Source organism: Tachyglossus aculeatus, chromosome 3, assembly GCF_015852505.1.
Source record: "Tachyglossus aculeatus isolate mTacAcu1 chromosome 3, mTacAcu1.pri, whole genome shotgun sequence".
NCBI lineage: Eukaryota > Metazoa > Chordata > Mammalia > Monotremata > Tachyglossidae > Tachyglossus > Tachyglossus aculeatus.
This window is the reverse complement of record NC_052068.1, coordinates 50,530,536-50,551,845: the sequence shown is the minus strand read 5'-3', so window position 1 is coordinate 50,551,845 and position 21,310 is coordinate 50,530,536. Positions and strand designations below refer to the sequence as shown.

Here is a 21,310-nt window from a genome sequence, read left to right as displayed (position 1 = left end):
ATCCACCCCTCAATTCAGTAATAGGGTCAGAGCGATTATCTCCAGAAAATCCCTCTTTCGGTATGAGAGGCTGATCCTTCTTTTGCCTGAAATGTGGTAAAGAGTCAAAAACTGACAAGAGGATGTGGAGGGAACCACTTAATAGATTCCCAGACTGGGGACATTGAGATGACGACAGCCAGCACCATGTCCTTCAGTGAGCTCACCTCTTATCACGACTAAGAAAGCTTCAGTTCTCTGAACCAGTATTGTCCATTTGATGTCCAGGGCTGACATCATTCTTGTGACAGGCACCAAATAAGACCTCGGTTCTCTGGGCAGACAGACCTCTTGCTTAATTTGAAATTCCCTGGGCCAGAAATGAGGTCATGCAATTTTGAAAGGCTAGAGTTCCTGGAGTACTACCAGGAAAAAAAGGCATTTTCCTTGAATACAGTTAAGGTTTCAAGGTGTCCTGAGCAGTGCTGTTTGGGAGAGATCAACTGGGGAAGTGACGTCATTCTGCTGTCACTGAATTTCCTGAGTCAGGCTCGGCTGGTTCAGGTCCCCATCTAACTACCAAAGATGCTTCTGTTTGCTCACTGGGCTTCAGAAGCCTGATGGGCCGTGAGATCTGCTGCTTCCTTGGGGAGGCCTATGCTGCTTTCCCCCACCCTCCCAGCATTGGTTAGGGTCTTATAGGAACCAGTCAGTTGTCACGGAGACTAGTGGAAAGTATTCCATGAGAGTCACTTTGGCAAATCCTGTGCCAGAGAAATAACTGGTGTTAATCCAGACTACTTGAATCTTCCACCAGACCCAATAAATCAGTCAATCAATCTCTCTCACTCACACACGCAAGCACGCACACACACATGAACACACACACACACACACACACACTCTGCTAACTGTACCTGGGAATTTTTCATCATTGGTGATGAATTAATTCATTCATTCATTCAATTGTATTTATTGAGCGCTTACTGTGTGCAGAGCATTGTACTAAGCGCTTGGGAAGTACAAGTTGGTAACATATAGAGACGGTCCCTACTCAACAACGGGCTCACAGTCTAGATGGGGGAGACAGACAACCAAACAAACAGTTAGGAGCATGAAAAGAGCCCAGTCTACTGTTTGCAGAGCACTGGACTGAATGTTTGGGAGAGAAAAAAAGAGATGGCACCATAGCCACTCTTACAGAGCCACCGATACACTGTGTGCGGAGCACTGTTCTACGCACTTGTAGAACAGTGGTGAGTAGACAGGATGCTGCCCTCAAAGAAGCAGTGTGGCTCAGCGGAAAGAGCCCGGGCTTAGGAGTCAGAGGTCATGGGTTCAAATCCCGGCTCTGCCACATGTCTGCTGTATGACACTGGGCAAGTCACTTAACTTCTCTGAGCCTCAGTTACCTCATCTTTAAAATGGGGATGAAGACTATGAGCCCCACGTGGGACAACCTGATCACCCTGTATCCCCCCACAGTGCTTAGAACAGTGTGGCTCCCTTATAACATATGAGTTATTGCCTTAGTTCAAATTCATTCATTCATTCGATCGTATTTATTGAATGCTTACTTTTTGCAGAGCACTGTACCATCAGCAGCATGATGAAGCAACGTGGCTTAGTGGAAAGAGCACGAGCTTGGGAGCCAGAGGTCATGGGTTCTAATCCCAGCTCTGCCACTTATCAGCTGTGTGACTTTGGGCAAGTCGCTTAACTTCTCTGTGCCTCAGTTACCTTATCTGTAAAATGAGGATTAAGACTGTGAGCCCCACGTGGGACAATCTGATATCTTGTATCTACCCCAGTGTTTAGAACAGTGCTTGGCACATAGTAAGCACTTAACATGCCATAATTATTATTATTATTATTATTGCTAAGTTCTTGGAGAGTACAATTCAGCAGTAAAGAGAGACAATCCTTGCCCACAGCTGGCTTAAATTGACCCATGAGGTGGTTTTTCTGGTATGAATCTTGAGAAAGTTATCCAAAAGCATTTCTCTTTACCTCCCTTAAGTGGGGAGAGACTGGTGTTCGAAGACCCTGATATTATGGAAAATCCCAGTATGATCTAAAACCAGCAAGAACTTAATAGGCAGCTGATGGGAGCAAAGAGCCTGGAGACATAGTGAAAGGAGAAAATTGTGCGCTTCGAACATTGCAAAAGCAGAATCTTAAGAGATTTTTAACATTCATAGATGTGAAGGGATTGATCCCCACTGGGACCACCAGATACACTCTCCTGTGAGACGGGGGATGTCAGATATCATGAAGCCCCTTCATACAAATCTTTTTCCTAATTTAAAAAAAAGTCATTGAGGCAATTAGTGCTCTCTACTATTAGTAAACTTGGCTTTTAATGGCATCTTCCATGAGGAATGACAGATTAACCTCAGTGCTGCACAGAGGAATTAATTGTAGTGTTACTGATTTTAAGAGAGCCACTCCTGCTCTCTTGTCCCTGCCAGTCAGTGAGCAAGTAGGTGGCAGGGGTGAGCACATTGAGAAATGTATGTGTGGTCTTGGTCCACATTAGCCAGCTTCAGATAACTAGGATCGGAACCCAGGCCTCCTGATTCTCAGAGCAGTGCTCTTTCCACTAGACCAACAGCAAGGCTAAACTTGCCTTTTTAATTGACGTAAAGCCACTCCGCTGCTGCATTTCAGTATTAAAACTCATAGCATAGAGTTTCAATTCAACATAGCCCCTTCTTAACCATAAAACCACCATCATATAACCTGAATCATAGATCATATGTTTTATATTTGTATACATTTAAATAAGTGCAGACTGATTTTCAAATGGCTCTCTCCTAAAGCCCCCTGTGACCCAGGAACTCAGAACAGGGCGACTAGCCCATTTTTATGCTCTTTTTGGGGAAAGAGGAAGGTTTTGGTGTAGATGTGGTCAGGGCTTGTTCAAGTATCCTGGGCTCTACACTGTGAAGCAGTGAAAACTGATATAATCTTACCAGAACCCCTGTCTCCACTCCAGATGAAATCTTATTAACAGGATTTGTGGTTAAATATACATTTGTATTTGAAAACCTCTCCACTTAGCAGAGGAGGCAAGTACAGATTCCCTAGTCAGCATTCCCAGGACTTATTAGCACCCAGGGGATGCTAAAAATGACATCAGCTGACAGTTTCAGCTTACCCTGAACAGGAGTCTCCCCATCTTTATCAATGCATTACTCCTCAGTGTGCTGTTCAAGGCTATGTGTACTTTAATAGAGCGCTCAGTAATTTTTGGCAAATCTAAGTTAATTAATCCCAGACACCCGAGAGTAAAAACTAATCCAGTTTCATTTGTGGTATTCTGTTGTTGGAGCTGGAGTTCAAACTCTCAGAATGGGGATGTGGCTTAGGCCTATGTATAGTCTGGGAGGTAATAAAAGAAGAGTAGGGAAAGGTTTAGGAGACAGGACATTTGTACACGGAGCACAGAAATCCAAGGGAAATTGGCCAAGAAAGATGGCATACACCCAGAGAGTGCTAGGGAAACTTTCAGCTAAAGAGTTGGTGTGAAAAGACGGTTAAATAAGGCAAGCAGGATGGTACTTTTCCACCTTTTTGTTTTTGAGTGTGCCACTCAGATAGTACTTGGTTCCTGCCCTGGGAGAAGACGGAGGGGCAAAATCCAGAATGGAGAACTAAAAAAAAAACTTTTATAAGGACATAACAAACTTGGTAGCAACCAAGGTATCAAAAACAAATAAGTATTAGATTAGTCTCAACCTCCCTTAATAAGGCACACTTTTGGAAGGTTTTAATTGCTCTACATTTCCCTTGGAGATAATAAAACTGGATGCTTGCTTCAAAATGGGCCTGATAGCTGTGCCCCCAAAAGCAGAAGGGCAGAAGAATGCATACACATCCACTGCATCAGGAAAGATCTGCTGTCATTTTCCCAGTGATTCAAGGAATTGTGCCATAGTTCTGAAGAATACATGCAGGGCCACCCAGCAGTTTGGTTAGGATGAATTTTGTCATTTTTTCTTATTTCCCTTCCTTCAAATATTCTTTGAGAAGATACAGCCCTGGTAAATAGAAGAATCAGGTCGTGATAAATTTTTCTCTTTAAACAAGTTGGAAAAGAATGGTAGTTAAAATAAATTCCTTATCAACAGGCATATTTTCAGTTCTGAAAAGGTTCTTATAACAGATTATTGTAAACTAAACCATCCTATGAATAAAGGAGGATATTAATTTTAATTTTACCTGCTGCTAGAAGAGGGAGGGGGTGATTTCTAATAAAACCTCAGGAGACAAAGAGCTTTGAGACTATTTCCCAGGGAATTTAACAATACTAAATAACATATTGTCTCAAGCCTACTTTTGCTTGTTGAAAAGGTCTTATGAAAATGAACGGTTTCTTTTTATGTGAAGCAGGAAAGCCACCATTTACCCTATAATATCGAACCACCCATCTCCTCCCCTTTAGATTACAATTACAGAGCTCAGATTGCAAGTTGCGATATTTATTTCTTCCTGATTGCTGCCTTTAGCTCCTTAGTGAACTCCATTGGTGCCTCTGTGGGATTCACTAAAGAACCCTCTGTCTCTTGGGACCCACAACACCCCTGGAAATGGGAGCCCCCACTTCTCCTCCTCCCCCGACATTTCGGTGACACAGTTTTTCACCAACTCTACTTAGGAACATTTTATAGGGAACCGAGAGCATTTATCTTCCTTGTTTCATGGAAACCTTAGACATGCAGAGATGTACTAATGACGTGGTTTCCCTAAACTATTCTTTTGCCAGATCGTCCATCTGTTATTTTGTAGAATATTAATTTCTGTGCAAAATACAAAACTGTGGTATGCAATTCAATATATTGCAAAATGCTAACTTTTCTGCCCTTGGCCAGGGAAACCCACAACTCTCCTAGTATCAGTGGAGGATGTTTAGATTTGTTTGCGTTGGATGTATATGTTTTCCTGACCTAGGCAGATAAAAAATATAGTGTTACCGACTATAGTTTTGTTTTGGTGGACTTAAGAAGCAAGGAAATACAGTCTGTGATGGTAGGAATTCCACAACCCATGTGATTTCTCTGATTCAGTGAAAATCACAAGTTGATCAGTGTTTGTGCTGAGTTTGGGTTTCGTTTGGGTCATTTTTCTTGTGACCCATAGGGGTGATTTACAGAGGATGGTGATGAACGAATGTGGAGACATTTAGGTGCTGTGGTCTGTGAGATGTCTTGAATGGTGCTCTGATGTAGTAGCAGGAAGCAGAATTCTATTGTCTAGGACAGAGTGGTTTGAATGTCATGGAATTGTAAAAGAAAAAAAAACCCAAAGCAAAATTTAAGACCACTATGCATTCATGCTCCAGGCCTCTTGAAAAGAAGCTGTTCTAAGTGTTGCCTAGCCTGTGCACTCCAATGCTGTTGAATCTCTAAAGATACAAGATTACATTCTCCATTGCCATTTTTACAGATAACAGCCCGTCGACAATGGAAACATATTTATGATGAATTAGGTGGGAATCCTGGGAGCACAAGCGCTGCTACATGTACTCGCAGACATTATGAAAGGTAAGACATTTAGTCCAAGCAATTGTTTAATAGGACAGTAATTTGCAGAAGCCTTGGGTCAAAGGTGAGAGAGAGAGAGAGAAAGTATGAAGACTACTGAAGACACAGCAGATATCTCTCCAGCACTTGAATTAACATACCACCCAGTAATTTAAACCTGAGCATGTCATTCTAAGGTCACATGCTGTAAAATAAGGTGTTCATTTGTTTTGGTTTACATGGAGTCTGTCTTATAAAATTCTTGTTTTCCTAGGATGGCATTTGGCCCCCCACAGTTCTCCAGGGCTGGTAGCCGAGAAGATATCCTCTTGAAAAATTAGGTGGAGAACTTTATTAGGTTAAGGCAATTGGCCATTGGTGTCTGTGATTTGTACACAACATTCTTCTCTACCATGGGAGTCTGGTCATTGACAGACCCCAAGGTAAGGAAAACTTGCACTAAAATATACCATACTTGACCAAAGACGCCAGAAATGTGTTCTGAAATAATTCTTCTGATACCAACACTGCATCTTGTTTTCCCCACTGCAACATTTGGAAAACAATGTTTTATCCATAATGCATAGTATTTAGTATTTAAGGCCAAGACCAAAAATCAGCCTGAAATATTCAAAATGTATTTTGGGGCTGCATTACTTCAGTCATTTCATTGTTTAAATGTAGTTTCTAAAGCCTTACTCGAGAAGCAAGGAATTCTACCTAACTGTGAAAAGTTTCTAAAGGAGTTGTCCCTTCTCTTCGGATACTGTTAGTCTAGGGAGATGCACTTATACAGTAAATGCTTTTGAGCCAGGTTTCTGTTACATTGTGCCTTTGTTTTAACAGCTGTGGTCTCTCTAGTAGAGGGGATGGTAACCAGAACAAAATTTAACAAATTCAGCTAATAGCTAAGGGCTTGTCTACACTGGCATTTCAGCAGTGTTTTATGAACTTCACAAATTCCAGATCTTATGTGATGTTCTTGCACAAAATTGGTCAGATTTTGTCATTGCTTCCCAGTGGCAAGAATGTGGAGAGAAATTTGTAGTATGGTTTATCCCAGCCTCCTTCATAGCTTGCTCCTGAGAAGAGATTTTGGGGAGAATTTTAAGGAACAAGAAAATTGTTTTTTTGTGGTGGGCAGGACTTTATCCTTCGATCAATTAGTGGTATCTGTTGTGTGCTTCTGTTTGCAAAGCACTGAATAAGTACTTGGGAAAGTACAGTAGTATAAGGTGACATGCTCTGTGCCCTGAAGGAGGCACAATACATTGGTGGAAGATTGACAAGGAAATAAATTACAGGAAGAAGAAACAGAATTTAAGGGTATGTACATAAGTGCTGTGGGAGTGAGGTGAGTATACAAGTGCTTAGAGGGTCAGGCTCAAATGCACAGGAAATACAGTATGAGGGTTGGGGTGAGATAAGGTGGGGACATGAGAGATTAATCAGGGTAGGCTCCGTGGAGTAGATGTGACTTTGGGAGGGCTCATTCCTAAATTGTTTACATCACTTCCCATAAGCTTGTTGTGGGCAGGGAATTTATTTGTTGTTATATGGTACTCTCCCAAGTGTTTAATACAGTGGACAGCATACAGTAAACACTTAATAAATTTGACTGACTGACCGATGTATGTCTGTGTACTAGTCTGTCCAAGCTTGTGCAGTTCTCCAGCTACTACAGCTAAAAGAAGCAGCATGGCTCAGTGGAAATAGCATGGCTAGGGAGTCAGAGGTCATGGGTTCAAATCCCAGCTCTGCCAATTGTCAGTTGTGTGACCTTGGGCAAGTTACTTAACTTATCTGTGCCTCAGTTACCTCATCTGTAAAATGGAGATTAAGACTGTGAGCCCCCCGTGGGACAACCTGATCACCTTGTATCCTCCCCAGTGCTTAGAGCAGCAGTTTGCACATAGTAAGTGCTTAACAAATGCCATCATTATTATTATTATTACTGTGTACTGCCAGCCCAGTGACTTCCAGGTACCCAGTTACCAGAGGCATCCTTCCTGTTCAGCTTACATTTCTGGGTTCCTTCACACCCTCCGCTCACTTGAACTGAGGCTGCTCCTTTTTACCAGTCAATTTAATCACCTACGTCTTATTTGTAGCAGAAAAGGAAATTTTGACTTGCTTGGTGGTATATGGAGTGATGATTCAGGATCTTTTTTTAAAGGTGGAATGGATTAGGTTATAGCCACTATATTTTTGAAAGAGCCCTTTTTAGTAGGAAAAAAAGTACCATGGAATATTTTGGGAGAATTTTCAGGTCACTGATATTAACCATGATCCCTAGTGTAGTTTAAAAGGTCATGCCATTATCTACTTACTGACAGCTTCATTTTTGAGTACAGTCATTCAGGCTTAATACTTAACTTTAGAAAGCATTCTGACTTTCTTCTCAAAATACCTTTTTCCCCCGACCTGTAATATGCATTCACTCATTCATTCAATCATATTTATTGAGCGCTTACTGTTTGCAGAGCACTGTACTAAGTGCTTAAGAAGTACAAGTCGGCAACAAAGAGAGATGGTCCCTACCCAACAATGGGCTCACAGTCTAGAAGGGGGAGACAGACAACAAAACAAAACATGTAGACAGGTGTCAAAACCATCAGAATAAATAGAATTATAGCTATATACACATTAATAAAATAAATAGAGTAGTAAATATGTACAGATAAAATAAATAGACTGTGAGGCCGTTGTTGAGTAGGGACCGTCCCTATATTTTGCCAACTTGTACTTCCCAAGCACTTAGTACAGTCCTCTGCACACAGTAAGTGCTCAATAAATACTATTGAATGAATGAATGTACAAATATATACAAGTGCTGTGGGGAGGGGAAGGAGGTAGGGCGGGGAGGAGGAGAGGAAAAAGTGCCAGTGTTCTGCTAGAACATAGGTAAGTGTTCCAAGGAGAACACTTAATCATATTGAATTTTTACTGTAAATCCTAATGTGCTAGGTGCTATACAGAACATCTTCATGGCTCTCCCTGCCTTCCAAAAACTTAGATTTTAGATTCCATGACAATAAAACATACATGCCACTTCATACAAATCAGATATAAAAGTGCTTCTTTGTTATGATCCATTCCGGGTATCAGAAATATACACATGACCCTTAAGACATATATTTCTTTAAATCCCGTATGTGAATGTAATATACTTTGTCAATTTATGTCATTTCCTTAAACAGGGTAGATAACCAAGTAGCCTTCTATAATGCCTCTTCAAAAGGCAAAATGATTTAATGTTGAATTGGTCTCTACTTGGGTGGAATTTCTCAAAAGGGAACCTGGTCGTAGTGCCTCTCCTAAGAATAATAATAGTAATAGTGATAGTAATATTTGTGGCATTGGTTAAGTTCCTGGCACTGTGCTAAGTGCTGGGGTAGATGGAATATAATCAGATGATTTACTGTCCCTACCCCATTTGAAGCTCACAGTCCAGAGGGGAGGGAGAACAGGTTCCCATTTTACAGATGAAGAACCTATAGTCCAGAGAAGTCAAGTAACTTTCCCATGGTCCTAGAAAACTCAAGCATCAGAACTGGGATTAAAAGCACTAATTCTAGGACTTCTCTGATACTCTGAAAACCAGGACATTCAGACCCGAGAAGCTCCCATACAGGAATTGGTAATAAGCAAGCTAAAGGTCAAGAGACAAGTCAACTCTCATCAGAACTGATTATCTAAACAGTGGATTATCCATGCCCTTGTTTCCTTGTTCTCCTCCTTCTTCAGTGCCCTCTCCTACCCACTACCCTCTATTTTGAGCATTTTCCTACAAATAGGCACCTCCACCTGAAAATGAGCATGAGTGGGAGAGGCATCCAAACTTTAGTATTGGTTACAATGGACTTATTCTTTGCCTGCAGTGCCATTCCAATAGCTCATTCCTACAGGAGGTGAGAACTGACTTAGAAGGCAAAGGACCACAGAGATTAGGAGGTTTTTAGAGAAGCAGCGTGGCTTAGTGGAAAGAACCTGGACTTGGGAGTCAGAGGTCATGGATTCGAATGCCGCTCTGCCACTTGTCAGCTTTGTGATCTTGGGCAAGTCACTTAACTTCTCTGTGCCTCAGTGACCTCATCTGTGAAATGGGGATAAAGACTGTGAGCCCCACGTGGGACAACCTGATTACCTTGTATCTGTCCCAGTACTTAGAGCAGTGCCTAGCACATAGTAAGCCCTGAACAAATTCCAACATTATTATTATTACCTCCTATAGAGTGAGTTGAGCAGGGCCTCCCCAGTAGAACTTAAGAGCCACATACTGAGTGTAGTTGGATGTCTCCCCCTTCTAGACTGTGAGCCCGTTGTTGAGTAGGGACTTTCTCTGTATGTTGCCTAATTGTACTTTCCAAGCGCTTAGTACCGTGCTCTGCTCACGGTAAGCGCTCAATAAATACAATTGAATGAATGAATGGATGAATAAAATTTCAACCCTGAAAACCAAGAAACCGCTTGGCAGCTCTGCTCGGAGTCAGACAAGAATTCCAGGACCCAGAAAACCCACTGCTCGTTGCTCCTTTTTCTCTGGGCAGCTGAATCTTGCTTTTTAGCTCAGCAATGACTATGTTTTCGTTTGTTTGTTTTTTTGTTTGTTTCTGGAGAAAGTAGGATAAAGAAGAAAGTGAGCTAGGATACATTCATACACTGATTCATTTTTCATGTAGTGTGGTTCATGTTTCTAGTAAATTTTATTTTTCATTTTACAAGGGAAAAAGTAGCCAGGGCCTCAGTGAGTGTTACTTGTATTTTAGTTGGGTTACTGTTGGTTTATTAATGAGTGTAATAATGAAAGTGCAGGCTGTTGAAGAGAATCAGTAGATGTTTTTATTTAAAGCATAGCAGGAATCGTACAATGCCAATGAATGCATTATTGCCACTCTAGGCCCAACTAGTCTGAACCTGCCTCTGATTGGTTTAAATCAAATAGGCCCAAGCACTTCATAAAAATGTCTTTGTCAGCCTAGTTTGACTTCCAAACCTATTCATCTCTGTCAGTTTTTAATATTAGTACCAGGCTCTTGGCCATAGTCCATTAGTACTGTACTTAATTGCTCATGTTACAGATGATTACCAATATAAAAAGCATTAATGCTTTCCCATCTTGAGGCCGTTGCTATGTAGATGTCTCAAACTCAGCAAAGCTTATGAATTGTAGTTATTTTGGAAATTAAAGTGTTCTAAGCGCTTACTTATAGTTACCTGGGGTGGTAATATAATGAATTGATTATATAGGCTACTGACTGAGACTTCTGCTAGTCTCCAAGCTGCCTAACTGTGTATTGCTGAAGTACTGATTTCACCTCAGGATCCCGCATCTGTTTCTTTTATCAATAGAAGGACAAATAAGAAAGCTGACTTTTCTTTTAAGTAATGCTCTCTACTCTGTTTTTTAGGACAGTAATGCAGTTTTAATGGTTGCGCTTTCACATGGGGATTTCTTTTCTTCTCTTAAAAAAATCCCTTCACACAAAAAACCCAATTACTGGTTTTAATTTTCCTGAATAAATTACATGGTATATTTCTGTAGAGTGCATGAAGTTGTTCTTAGGGATTTAAAAAGAGCATTAAGACAAAATTACTTTATGATGTGCACTTTTATGAGTATTTAGAAACAAAATCATCAACAAATGTATTAGATAAAAAAATACAATGATCAATGGAGTTTTTCGTGTGTAATGAATGCCTGGTTAGCATCAGACCCTAAGCTTTCACTGTGACCATTCTTAGGATGTAGTTCCCATTTTGAGGGATAACGGGAGCCATAGAGTTATCTGGGGTTAGAACTGGCCCTTGAACTAATATCCTTTGGGTCCTGAAATAATGATAGCCTGATGGAACATTCACCTTACATGTTTATTCTGAGGAAGACCTGTAGTTTCAGAGAGGTTCAAATATGAGTACCTGGATCTCCATCAAGTATATGATGTGAAAGATGATATGAGTTTAAAATAACTACATTCTTTTCTTCAAGCTTCCTAGTCTCTTGTAAGATTTAGCCACCTGAAGCTTGTGCCTACAAAAATCATCCTACTGGTATTTCACGTGGGAAGTTAGTTACAGCCACTATATCAGAAACCACTTACTTTCATGGACTGGCCTAGAAAACCTTTCTCAAGAAATGCATGTATGTGAGGATGAGCATTCCTGACATTTGAGTGATTTCAACAGCTGTTGTCAATTTTTCCCATGGCTGTCATCCTCCACACATGTTGGAGGAACAGCTAGGTGTGGAGGGTGCTTTTAAAATCCCAATCCTTGAGTGATTGGTTTTGATGCCTACAGGGAGAAGCCATTTCAGGGAACTTTTTTGATTGATGCCTTATAAACTGTAAGGTGTAGAATTTTTGCTAGATGGGGATAGTTTATTGGAGGGAATTTCTTTCTCAAAGGAAACTGCCCAACAGGAACTCATAGAACTAAAAATGGTGACGTTTGCGAGAGTATGTGTGTTTGTGTGTGTGTGTGTGTGCGCGCACGTGTGCACCAGAGCTGGTTGCCAAAGCCACAAGCTCTGATGAATCAGGTTTGTTTATCCAGTTCAGTTTAGCAGGTAAGCAGCATGGTCTAGTGGAAAGAGCACGGGCCTGGGAGTCAGAGGACGTGGGTTCTAATCTCAGATCTACTACATGTCTGCTCTGTGACCTTGGACAAGTCACTTCACTTCCTCTGTGCCTCAGTTACCTCATCTGTTAAATAGGGATGAAGACTGAGTCCCATGTGGGAAAAGAACTGTGTCCAACCTGATTACCTTGTCTCTACCCCAGTGCTTAGAACAGTGCTTGGTACATAGTAAACATTTAATATATACCATTATTATCATTATTATCATGTGCATGGTGCAGCACATTTCCGAAAAGTTGGAAAAGCAGCTGATTCCTTTGGGATGTGTTTTTCCTAAACCCCTTCTCCCCTCTCCCTGCTTTTGGAATTGACAAGCCCCCTTACCAGGAAGAAAATTCCAGGTGATCAAACACAGGTTTCTGCAGTTTAGATGGAAGAGTCCCTGTCTGCTGATATTCCCTCAACACAGAACAGAACTTCTTTTACAATGGACCCAAGTCAGATCAACAAAAGTGGTTTCTTTTAAACAGCTGTAAAGACTTTCTACCCAAAGGATATTGTGAGGTAATTTAATACAGGAGGGCTTTACATTCCACACAAATGCTCCTTGGTGTTCTTAAAGAGTTCAGATAACTTTCTAATGTGTGGACATTCCAAGAAACTTTAAAATAAATAGAGTTAGGCTCCAAGGTAGAAAAACTGGCTTTCCAAAAAAGCCTATGAAAATCTCTACTTTCTATAATTCTTAGATTTGTCTTCAATACAAGTTGTAATTAATAGAAGGTTTTGGTTTACACTGCTGCGTGTGAAAACACCCTCCGGCAGAAACTAATCAAGTGTGTATGTCATGCTGTAAACTACAGCTAGTTCTTTGTTTGACCCCCCAAAAAACTTGCCAAACAGCAGTGTTTCTTTGTCACTCTATCTCTCTTCTTTTATTTTTGCTTACACCCTACCTTTTCCCCTTCTGTTCCAGCCACACGATTTAAGAAAACTTTGCAGGTTACATGCAGTATTGATAGTTTTCATCAAGCGTGAATTTGAATTTGAGAACAGATTAGGTGTCTTGGTCCTTTTTCTTCTTAATAAATAACAAGAGGTTTCTACTTATGATTTTCTGTCCTCAGGGCTTTATCATTAAGATTAAATAACTGTACTCTCAAGCATGCCACTGCACAAACATCTTTTCAATTATGGGAGTAACAGATGCTTTAACAAAGGAACTATTGAAAATTCAGAAAGCATGTTTCCAAAAAAAAAAAGTATCAGATGACAGAAGAATGTAATTGTTTACCATTAAAACATATCCTTAGCTCTCCATTCAAAACATCTTGGAACATTTTGTTTTTGTGAAAGTTATTTGGAGTTTGGTTTAAATGATAAATGTTTGGGGTAACTGCTGTGTATGGTACAGAAATCAGTATTGATAGTTTACATTGGAGGGTCTTTGAGAGACATCATTCTACGTGGCTTTCCTCTGTCCAGTGACAGGAATCAATCAATCGCATATTTATTGAGCACTTACAGTGTGCAGAGCACTGTGCTAAGCACTTGGGATTGTACAACAAAACAGTTGTACAATCAGACACAGACACATTCCCTGACCACAGTGAGCTTGCAGTGTAGAAGGGGGAATGGACAATCAAAGGTTTTCAGGAGTGAATGGCTTGTTGCCCAATACCATGGGGATTCAGCCATTACTACAGTTCCATGGCTCTCCCCATGATTAAAGTGCTGTAGAAATATCAGCCTATTGTTTTTCTCCAGTTCGTCTATGTGGTGAGGGCCAATGCTGTTCACCTTTTAAAGAAGTGAAAAGGAAGCCAGAAATTTGTGACTACCCCCCATTAGCCGATGGGGTGATGGATCTGAACCACTCCTCAACAGCCCCATCCCCATAAGGGGACATAATGTATTGCCAGCTCAGACCGAGAGATTCTGGGTTTTAAGGGTTCATTGCCCATATGGGCCACTGAATTTCACTACTTCCGCATCAAACAGAAACTCCTTACTATCAGCTTTAAAGCACTCAATTACCTGACCCCCTCCTATCTCACCTCGCTGCTCTCCTACTACCACCCAGCCCACACACTTCACTCCACTAATGTCAACCTACTCACTGTACCTCGATCTCATCTATCTCGCCACTGACCTCTCGCCCACATCCCGCCTCTGGCCTGGAACACCCTCCCTCTTCATAATCTGACAGACAGTCACTCTCCCCACCTTCAAAGTTTTATTGAAGCTACATCTCCAAGAGGACTTCCCTGACTAAGTCCTCATTTCCTCTTCCATTCCCTTCTGTGTCCCTCTCATTTGCTCCCTTTATTCACCCTTCCCTCAGCCCCACAGCACTTATGTATATATCCAAAATTGATTTATATTCATGTCTGCCTCCCTCTCTAGACTGTAAGCTCATTGTGGGCAGAGAAAGTTACCTCATCTGTAAAATGGGGATTGACTGTGAGCTCATGTGGGACAAGCTGATTACCTTGTATCTACCCCATTGCTTGGCACATAGTAAGCACTTAACAAATACCATCATTATTATAATTATTATTGAAGTGCCTTCCAACTCCGTTGTATTGTTATACTGTACACTCCCAAGCATGTATTACAGTGCTCTACATAGAGTAAGTCCTCAGTAAATGATTGATTGATTGATCTCTGTGGGATTAGTGCCAGCTGCCTCTCCTGGGGTGGAGTTTATATGGAGGGCAGGTCTTAAAGGATCATATTTCCAGCCTTCAGGGTATGGAGCTTAACATCAGGGGGTCCCCACTGTGAGGGTGACATATTTTTATTTATGTTCAGATTATACACTCCTCAAGGCCATGGATCTTATTTCTCTTAGAATCTCCTAGTTTTCCAAGTATTGTGCACTCAGGTGGTCTATAAGTACCATTGAGGATGATGATGACAATCGATGATGGTTATCAAGCAACCATTGGTAATAAATGCTTTGGGGAAGTACAAAACAATTAGTCGATACAACCCCTGCCTTCAAATATCTAACAGCCTATGGATATTGAGTCAGTTTTCAGTGGAGACCTGCAAACATTAAGTCACTGATGGCAGGTTGGAAGGCAGATGATCCTGCTTCCAAGAGGTCTCTTAGGCAAATTGCAGGTGGTTCGTTGTCTTCAGTACAGTGGTCAGCACCAGAAAGGATCATGAGAAACTGCTGAGCTTAGAATTGGCAAAGCCAAGAAGGAAACCAGGTGCCACTGCACCTTCATGAAATCTGCAACCCATTTAAATCTGTGCCAATCCCTGCTGCCTTAATTCTGTAATCTGGAAGAATGAAAGTATATCTGCCTTTCATCCATTCTGTCTTTGGGAATCGCTGTGGCCCCATTTCTCAAGCCAGCCGATATATCAGCGTCTTCTCCCTTTGTACACAGTCAGTGCTTAATAAATATGACTGGATCAATAAAATATGATTTATTCATTCACTGTCATATTTTTTGAGCACCTACTGTGTTCAGAGCACTGTACTAAGCGCTTGGAATTCAATTCAGCAATAAGGAGAGACAATCCCTGCCCAAACTGGGCTTACAGTCTAGAAGGGGATCAGACTCCCTGTTTACTGTGAAGGAAAAATTAGGATTCCTTCCCTGAATCTACATTTTGGGAGAGTCTCTTTGGACTCTGTGTATGATGCAGACTCTTAATAGCTTTTACAATAAGTAGTAATGCAGTGACTCTGGAAAAAAGAGATAGGCATAGACAAAGAGAGACATGGAGGGAGAGAGAGCCAGAGAGAGAAAGAGCTTGCACATGCATCTGCACCTTATTTTTACTTGAAATGAATTTTCTGAGAGGATGGGAATGATTTCTTCATGGTAGACAACTGCTCAAAGATCTAAAGTGAACTTTTCTGTCTTTGCTAATTAAACACACACCAGTTTGCTACTTTGATGCAAATTATGCTATTTATACCTGTTTCCTTTGCAAAGAGCATCCTGCAGAGTGCCTGAGGAACCCAAGCATCAGCTAGACAACAAGCTAAATCATTTGCAGAACAATGCTCTTTTTCCTCCCCACCACTGTCTTTCTTTGAGGTGAAACCAGCCAGGTAGTTTTGTGTTCTCACTCCAGCCTGGTTCTTGTGTCCACTAATTGACAGATGTCTGCCACCCCCAACACTGGTCAGTTGGTGAAAGACGTCTTCTTTCTTCTCTTTATTTGTTACTGCTGTTTCATTCTTTGCACCAGTCAAGGCACATTATGTTATTCGCTCCACTGATATTCACACCTCCAAATTGAGATCTTTATCTACGGCCCACGACTTTCTTAATTAGAAATTTCTTTTCAGGATGAGAAAAACTCAAAAGAAGCACATTGGTTGTCGTGTTCTAAACTCTACGATGTCTTCAGAATGATCCCCACCTGTTAGACTCCTTCTTTACATGGCACTTCCATACAATTTCAAAGTGCTCTGTATTTATCTTTGAATGTACTATAGGACTCTGAGAGGGAGGTTAAGTTTATTTCTCTGCTGATGAAACCAAAGCCCAGGGAGGTTAGGTGATTTGCCTGGGTTCCCACAGAAAACAATGACAGAGTTGGAGACTGGGCCTAGTAGGGCTACATTTCGCATTGGTGCGGAGAAGCAGCATGGCTCAGTGGAAAAAGCACGGGCATTAGAGTCAGAGGTCATGGGTTCAAACCAATTGTCAGCCAATTGTCAGCTGTGTGACTTTAGGCAAGTCACTTAACTTCTCTGTGCCTTAGTTACCTCATCTGTAAAATGGGGATTAAGAGTGTGAGCCCCCCATGGGACAACCTGATCACCTTGTAACCTCCCCAGCGCTTAGAGAAGTGCTTTGCACATAGTAAGCGCTTAATAAATACCAGCATTATTATTATTATTATTAAGACATATCGCCACACATTGTTTTTGGTGAATAGAACAGCTTGTGTGTTGGAACTCTCTCAGTTCCTTGGCATCCTGAAATTTCTCTTAAAGTTTAAAAAGAAAAATATACCTCCCCTTGAAAGCATGTTTTGTCTTGGGCTGTTTTACACATTCTGCAATGAAGTTCCATTTTCAGTTCCCGGCCAAGAAGGAACACGTCTGGCCAAAGCTTGAAATTCATCGATGTTGGAATCACTACTAAGAAATGTAATGACTCCATCTTACATCAGATTGAGTCTGAAACGTCTATGAAACCAATATGTCTTTTCTTTTTTGTTCTGAGAAGAGAAAAAGAGAGAGAGAGAGATTAGATTGAACAACAAAATGAGCATTGTGAAAAAATCACCAGGATGGGGGCTTGATGCCGCCCTATGCTTCCTTGTGCCGCTTACTGACTTCACTTGTGTGAACAGGCAGTATTTTGAGGGTGGCTATCACATTGGAATGCACAGAAGTGCCCAAACTCAGATGGGAGAATTAGACAGCCAAGAAGTACCCCAACTCTTTATTTCCTTTCTTTCTCTGAGTTGGAACCTGACCGCAGACATTGCTGAAACATTTTTTCTCTCTCTATAAATAGATGCATTCTCATCTCTCCTCTTAAGCACAGCTTGCTAAATGTTTTGGCCAAAAAGCTCAGTCATTCTGTGCAGGCATTAATCAATAGAGGAGACATTAGTGGTTACTAGTTCAGATTAGATTTTTGCATTTATATTTGTTCCCCCTGCTTGGGGAAAATTTTGACTAATAAAGATTAAGGGCCTTCTTTCTATGAAATGCTAATGATGAGGACATATTGGATATACTGTGAAGCACATTTCTCTAATGTGAAGTCTCTGCTTTTTGTTGAAACAAAGAGATACGGATCCCTGGAGGATTTTAGAATTTGTAAATATAAAATTATCTTCCTTGGTGTTTAAAAAAAATTGGCAGAGAGCCAGCTTACTTACATTACTGTAATAGATTTGCTGACCTCTGACTTCTGCTGCAGCGAAGTACATTGAATTTTTCATAATATCAGATGAGGCTGATCTAAAAACTCAGTACACTGTGCACCATTATTTAACTTGAGATTTAGAAAAGCCAAATCTTTTCAAACTAGTCATTTATATGTGATTAAATTTTAGTTTTACAGACCTTAATAAATCAGGGTTAGCATAGCATTGATTTATTCATCCAACTTGAGTCAATTTTAAGTTGTCTTTATTAAAAAAAAAACACAAAAAACCTTGCTTTTCACAGTGACTGGATTTAATAAGAAGCTCTGAGATAGCAAAGGCCCCCCTACTGTTTCTGCTTTGGTGTGGAAAATGTTATTCTTGTATTATTCCTAGAATAAAAAGCCTCACGCTGCTACAAATCTGCTGCTATGGAAAGATGTTATTTTTTAATACACAATGGCTTACCTATTCCTGCTGTATTAATGGTGTCATAAATAAGGCAGTTTGCTAATCTTAAAGTTTGAATCTGGATAATAGTAAAAAACCATTTCACTTGTATTGCTTCCAACCCTGTAAATCAGTACATCGGGAGGGAAAGAATGATCTCAAGGTTTTCTAATGAATATATTGTTTCTTTCTCTTCCCCACTACCCTCCACCCACTTGAAGTCAAACCAAAGCCCAGAGCTACTTCAGACACTGTATAACTGATTTGTTCAGTTTAATGAGTTCTGCATTTGGTAGAATTTTTTTTGACTTTTTGCTTTAATCTGTACTGTTTAAAAGCTGATTAAATCTTAGTTGTATTACAAATATTTGAAAATAATCTTCGGCTAGTTTCAGGCATGTTGCATTCTGCTAAACTATTTGTATAATACAAAACCACATTCTTCCTGTGTTGGGCAATATTGACCTTAAATTGGGTAACTTGTTTTAATGGTACCGTGTGTACACTGGATGTTTCAATGTTTTGAATCCTGTAGTAGCTTTACTGCTCTTGTACTGTAAAAACTTCTAATAATCAGATGATAAGATCATATCCTGTGGGTAATTGTGTTGTACCGTGACAGGATAACTGAAAAAACATTCAGTGAAAATTGCGACAAACGGAAATCACCATATGAAGCAGCGATTGTTCGTGGTGTCAGACTTTGGTCTAGTCCCCAGAGCTTCACAGTGCATATTAGAATTTGCTTCCCTTTTTGTCCTTTTTCTTTTTGTCTCTATAATTATCTTTCCACCATAAAAAAGCAGTACGTTGACCTTTACTTAAAAAAAACACACACACAAAAAAACCGCACTTACACACACACCCTGGAAACCTAGAACAAGCAATCCTTGTATTTTGATTCAGTTTTACCTTAGTCATGCCTCTTTCCAGATACAAGAAACATTTAATTCCAGATTTCCTGCTGCTGGCTCTAGGCCTTTGACCAGCAACCCGAAATGTATTTTTACTGCTGTCCCACTGCCAGCTTCTGAGCTCAGTGAAAATAGCTAAAATGAAAAAGTGGCCACACTCCCTTGAACTCTTAAGAGTATAAAAGGAAATTTAAACCGTGGTTACTAATTACCATCCCCATCTAATGAACCCTCATGTTGTGATAGTGCCATGTATCAAAACAGGGGAGGAGGGAGGGACTTTCAGTCAAAAATTGCCATAAAAGGTCACCTGGAAGAATGAGAAGGATGATTCGTCCTGTCAGGCCCAGTTCAACCCAGCTTCCCCTCTCTCCTTATTTTCCCTCCCCTCCAACCCCTCACCAGGCAAACCACAGTAGTCCCCACCTCCCCATTCAACCTCATCATGCCTGCTTCCATAGAAGGGTAGTCCCTTTGTCTTGGTGGGTATAGGCAGACTCATGGTAATAGCCCCATCTCATTTGGAGACAGGAATGTTGGGGGGGGGGGGTAGGGGAGGAGGTGGAGCAAGGAGGAAGCGGGCACATTTACCCCTGAAACATGCAGGTTTTAAATGTACATCAAGTTTCCATGGAAACTAAACAAAAAGTCAAACAGTCCTATCGCTGGGCTAACAATTATTGCAATAAAATGTGTTTTTATTTAAGTCGATTTTAAATATTTAACACGAGGATAAGATGTAAATAGTGGCCCCGGACAGAACCCAAACTTGACACCCTTTTGAGGTTCACAGGCCTTGGGAGAGTCAGAGATGATGTGAGATGGGTTTTGGGGGTGGGGGGGGCGGTGGTTGTCTTTTTAGTATTGGGGGCTTTATAAATGAAATTGAACAAATTTCAAGAATGAACATGATTTTTTATTCTTTTATTCTGCTTAGTTATGCTTTTTATTATATCAACATTAACTGTAATATTACAGTGGGAAATAGGTATTTGGCAGCCATATATTATTTTAGTAAAGTCTGCATAGAGGGAGCCGTTTCCAGTTTTAGCAGCTGTAACATGTTTAAACTCAGTTTGTAATGGGATCTGAAGATGAATATTCCCTATGGGCTCTGCTTAGCTTCGCTGCTTGGCCCCCTGCCAAATTTTGGGCTCGAACGTATTCTTCACGCCTTCTTGCACATACCATGTCAGAGCATGCTCAGTTAATGAATTTTATTTCTAATGTGGCATAGATTGGGTTTTGATTTTAACATCGTTTAGATGGCATTGTATTAAAATATGAAATGCTGTTGTCACAACAGCCGGGTTTCAGCATTCTTAAGCCTAAACTGTATGAACGTTTAAGTAGTTGGAACCCAGATTGCGTGGCTACAAATTGATTGTTGGTGAGCTAAGGGACAGCTTAACCAAAGGGCTTTCTGCAGGGTAGTCTTAGATTAAAGATAATTAGGATTCCCAATCTTTGAACAGATTTATGTTATTTATAAGCAAAGTACATTTTCTTCATTGAGTCGACTTGCCTCATTTTAAACAAATTATGTTTGCTGTATTAAAGTTCATATTTTTAAGTTGGAGTCTTGTATTAATCCCTCAGTGAGTCATTAATCATACCAAATGCATTATAAAAACTTTAATCACTGGAGTCAAAACTGAGATTGTAATGCAATCCATCCCTTTTAATTACATCAGCTATTTTTCCCTTTCAGATCAAGAGCTACGTCGCAAAGGGAAAACAGATTAAAACTAGAGCTGTTTGATGTTTCCTTTTTAAAGCAATTGTGTGTACTTTGTTAAAGAAAGTTATGTGATTAAAATTCTTGAATGTTTTTCAGTCCTCCAGTTTTCACAATCCCTTGGGTCCAGCCCTTCTGACGGGGCCCTTTTAGAGGCGATCCGACAATAGCTCCCCATGTTGGGATCACCCCTCAGGCCTGCCCAGCTGGGCAACTGCCCCTGGGCACATGGCTGCCCAGTGCCTTCCGTGTAGGCCCACAGTGGG

The 21,310-nt window shown here is 40.7% G+C and overlaps 1 protein-coding gene across 4 annotated transcripts in view; it reads left to right on the top strand.

Annotated features, from left to right (window-relative positions):
• Positions 1–21,310, top strand: part of ARID5B (AT-rich interaction domain 5B) — a 171,582-nt gene that overhangs the window by 140,352 nt on the left and 9,920 nt on the right. For all 4 annotated transcript variants that reach the window (XM_038743511.1, XM_038743510.1, XM_038743512.1 and 1 more), the window contains one exon: positions 5,428–5,525. In XM_038743511.1, the coding sequence (XP_038599439.1) occupies positions 5,428–5,525 (98 nt within the window). The remainder of the gene's footprint in view (positions 1–5,427; positions 5,526–21,310) is intronic.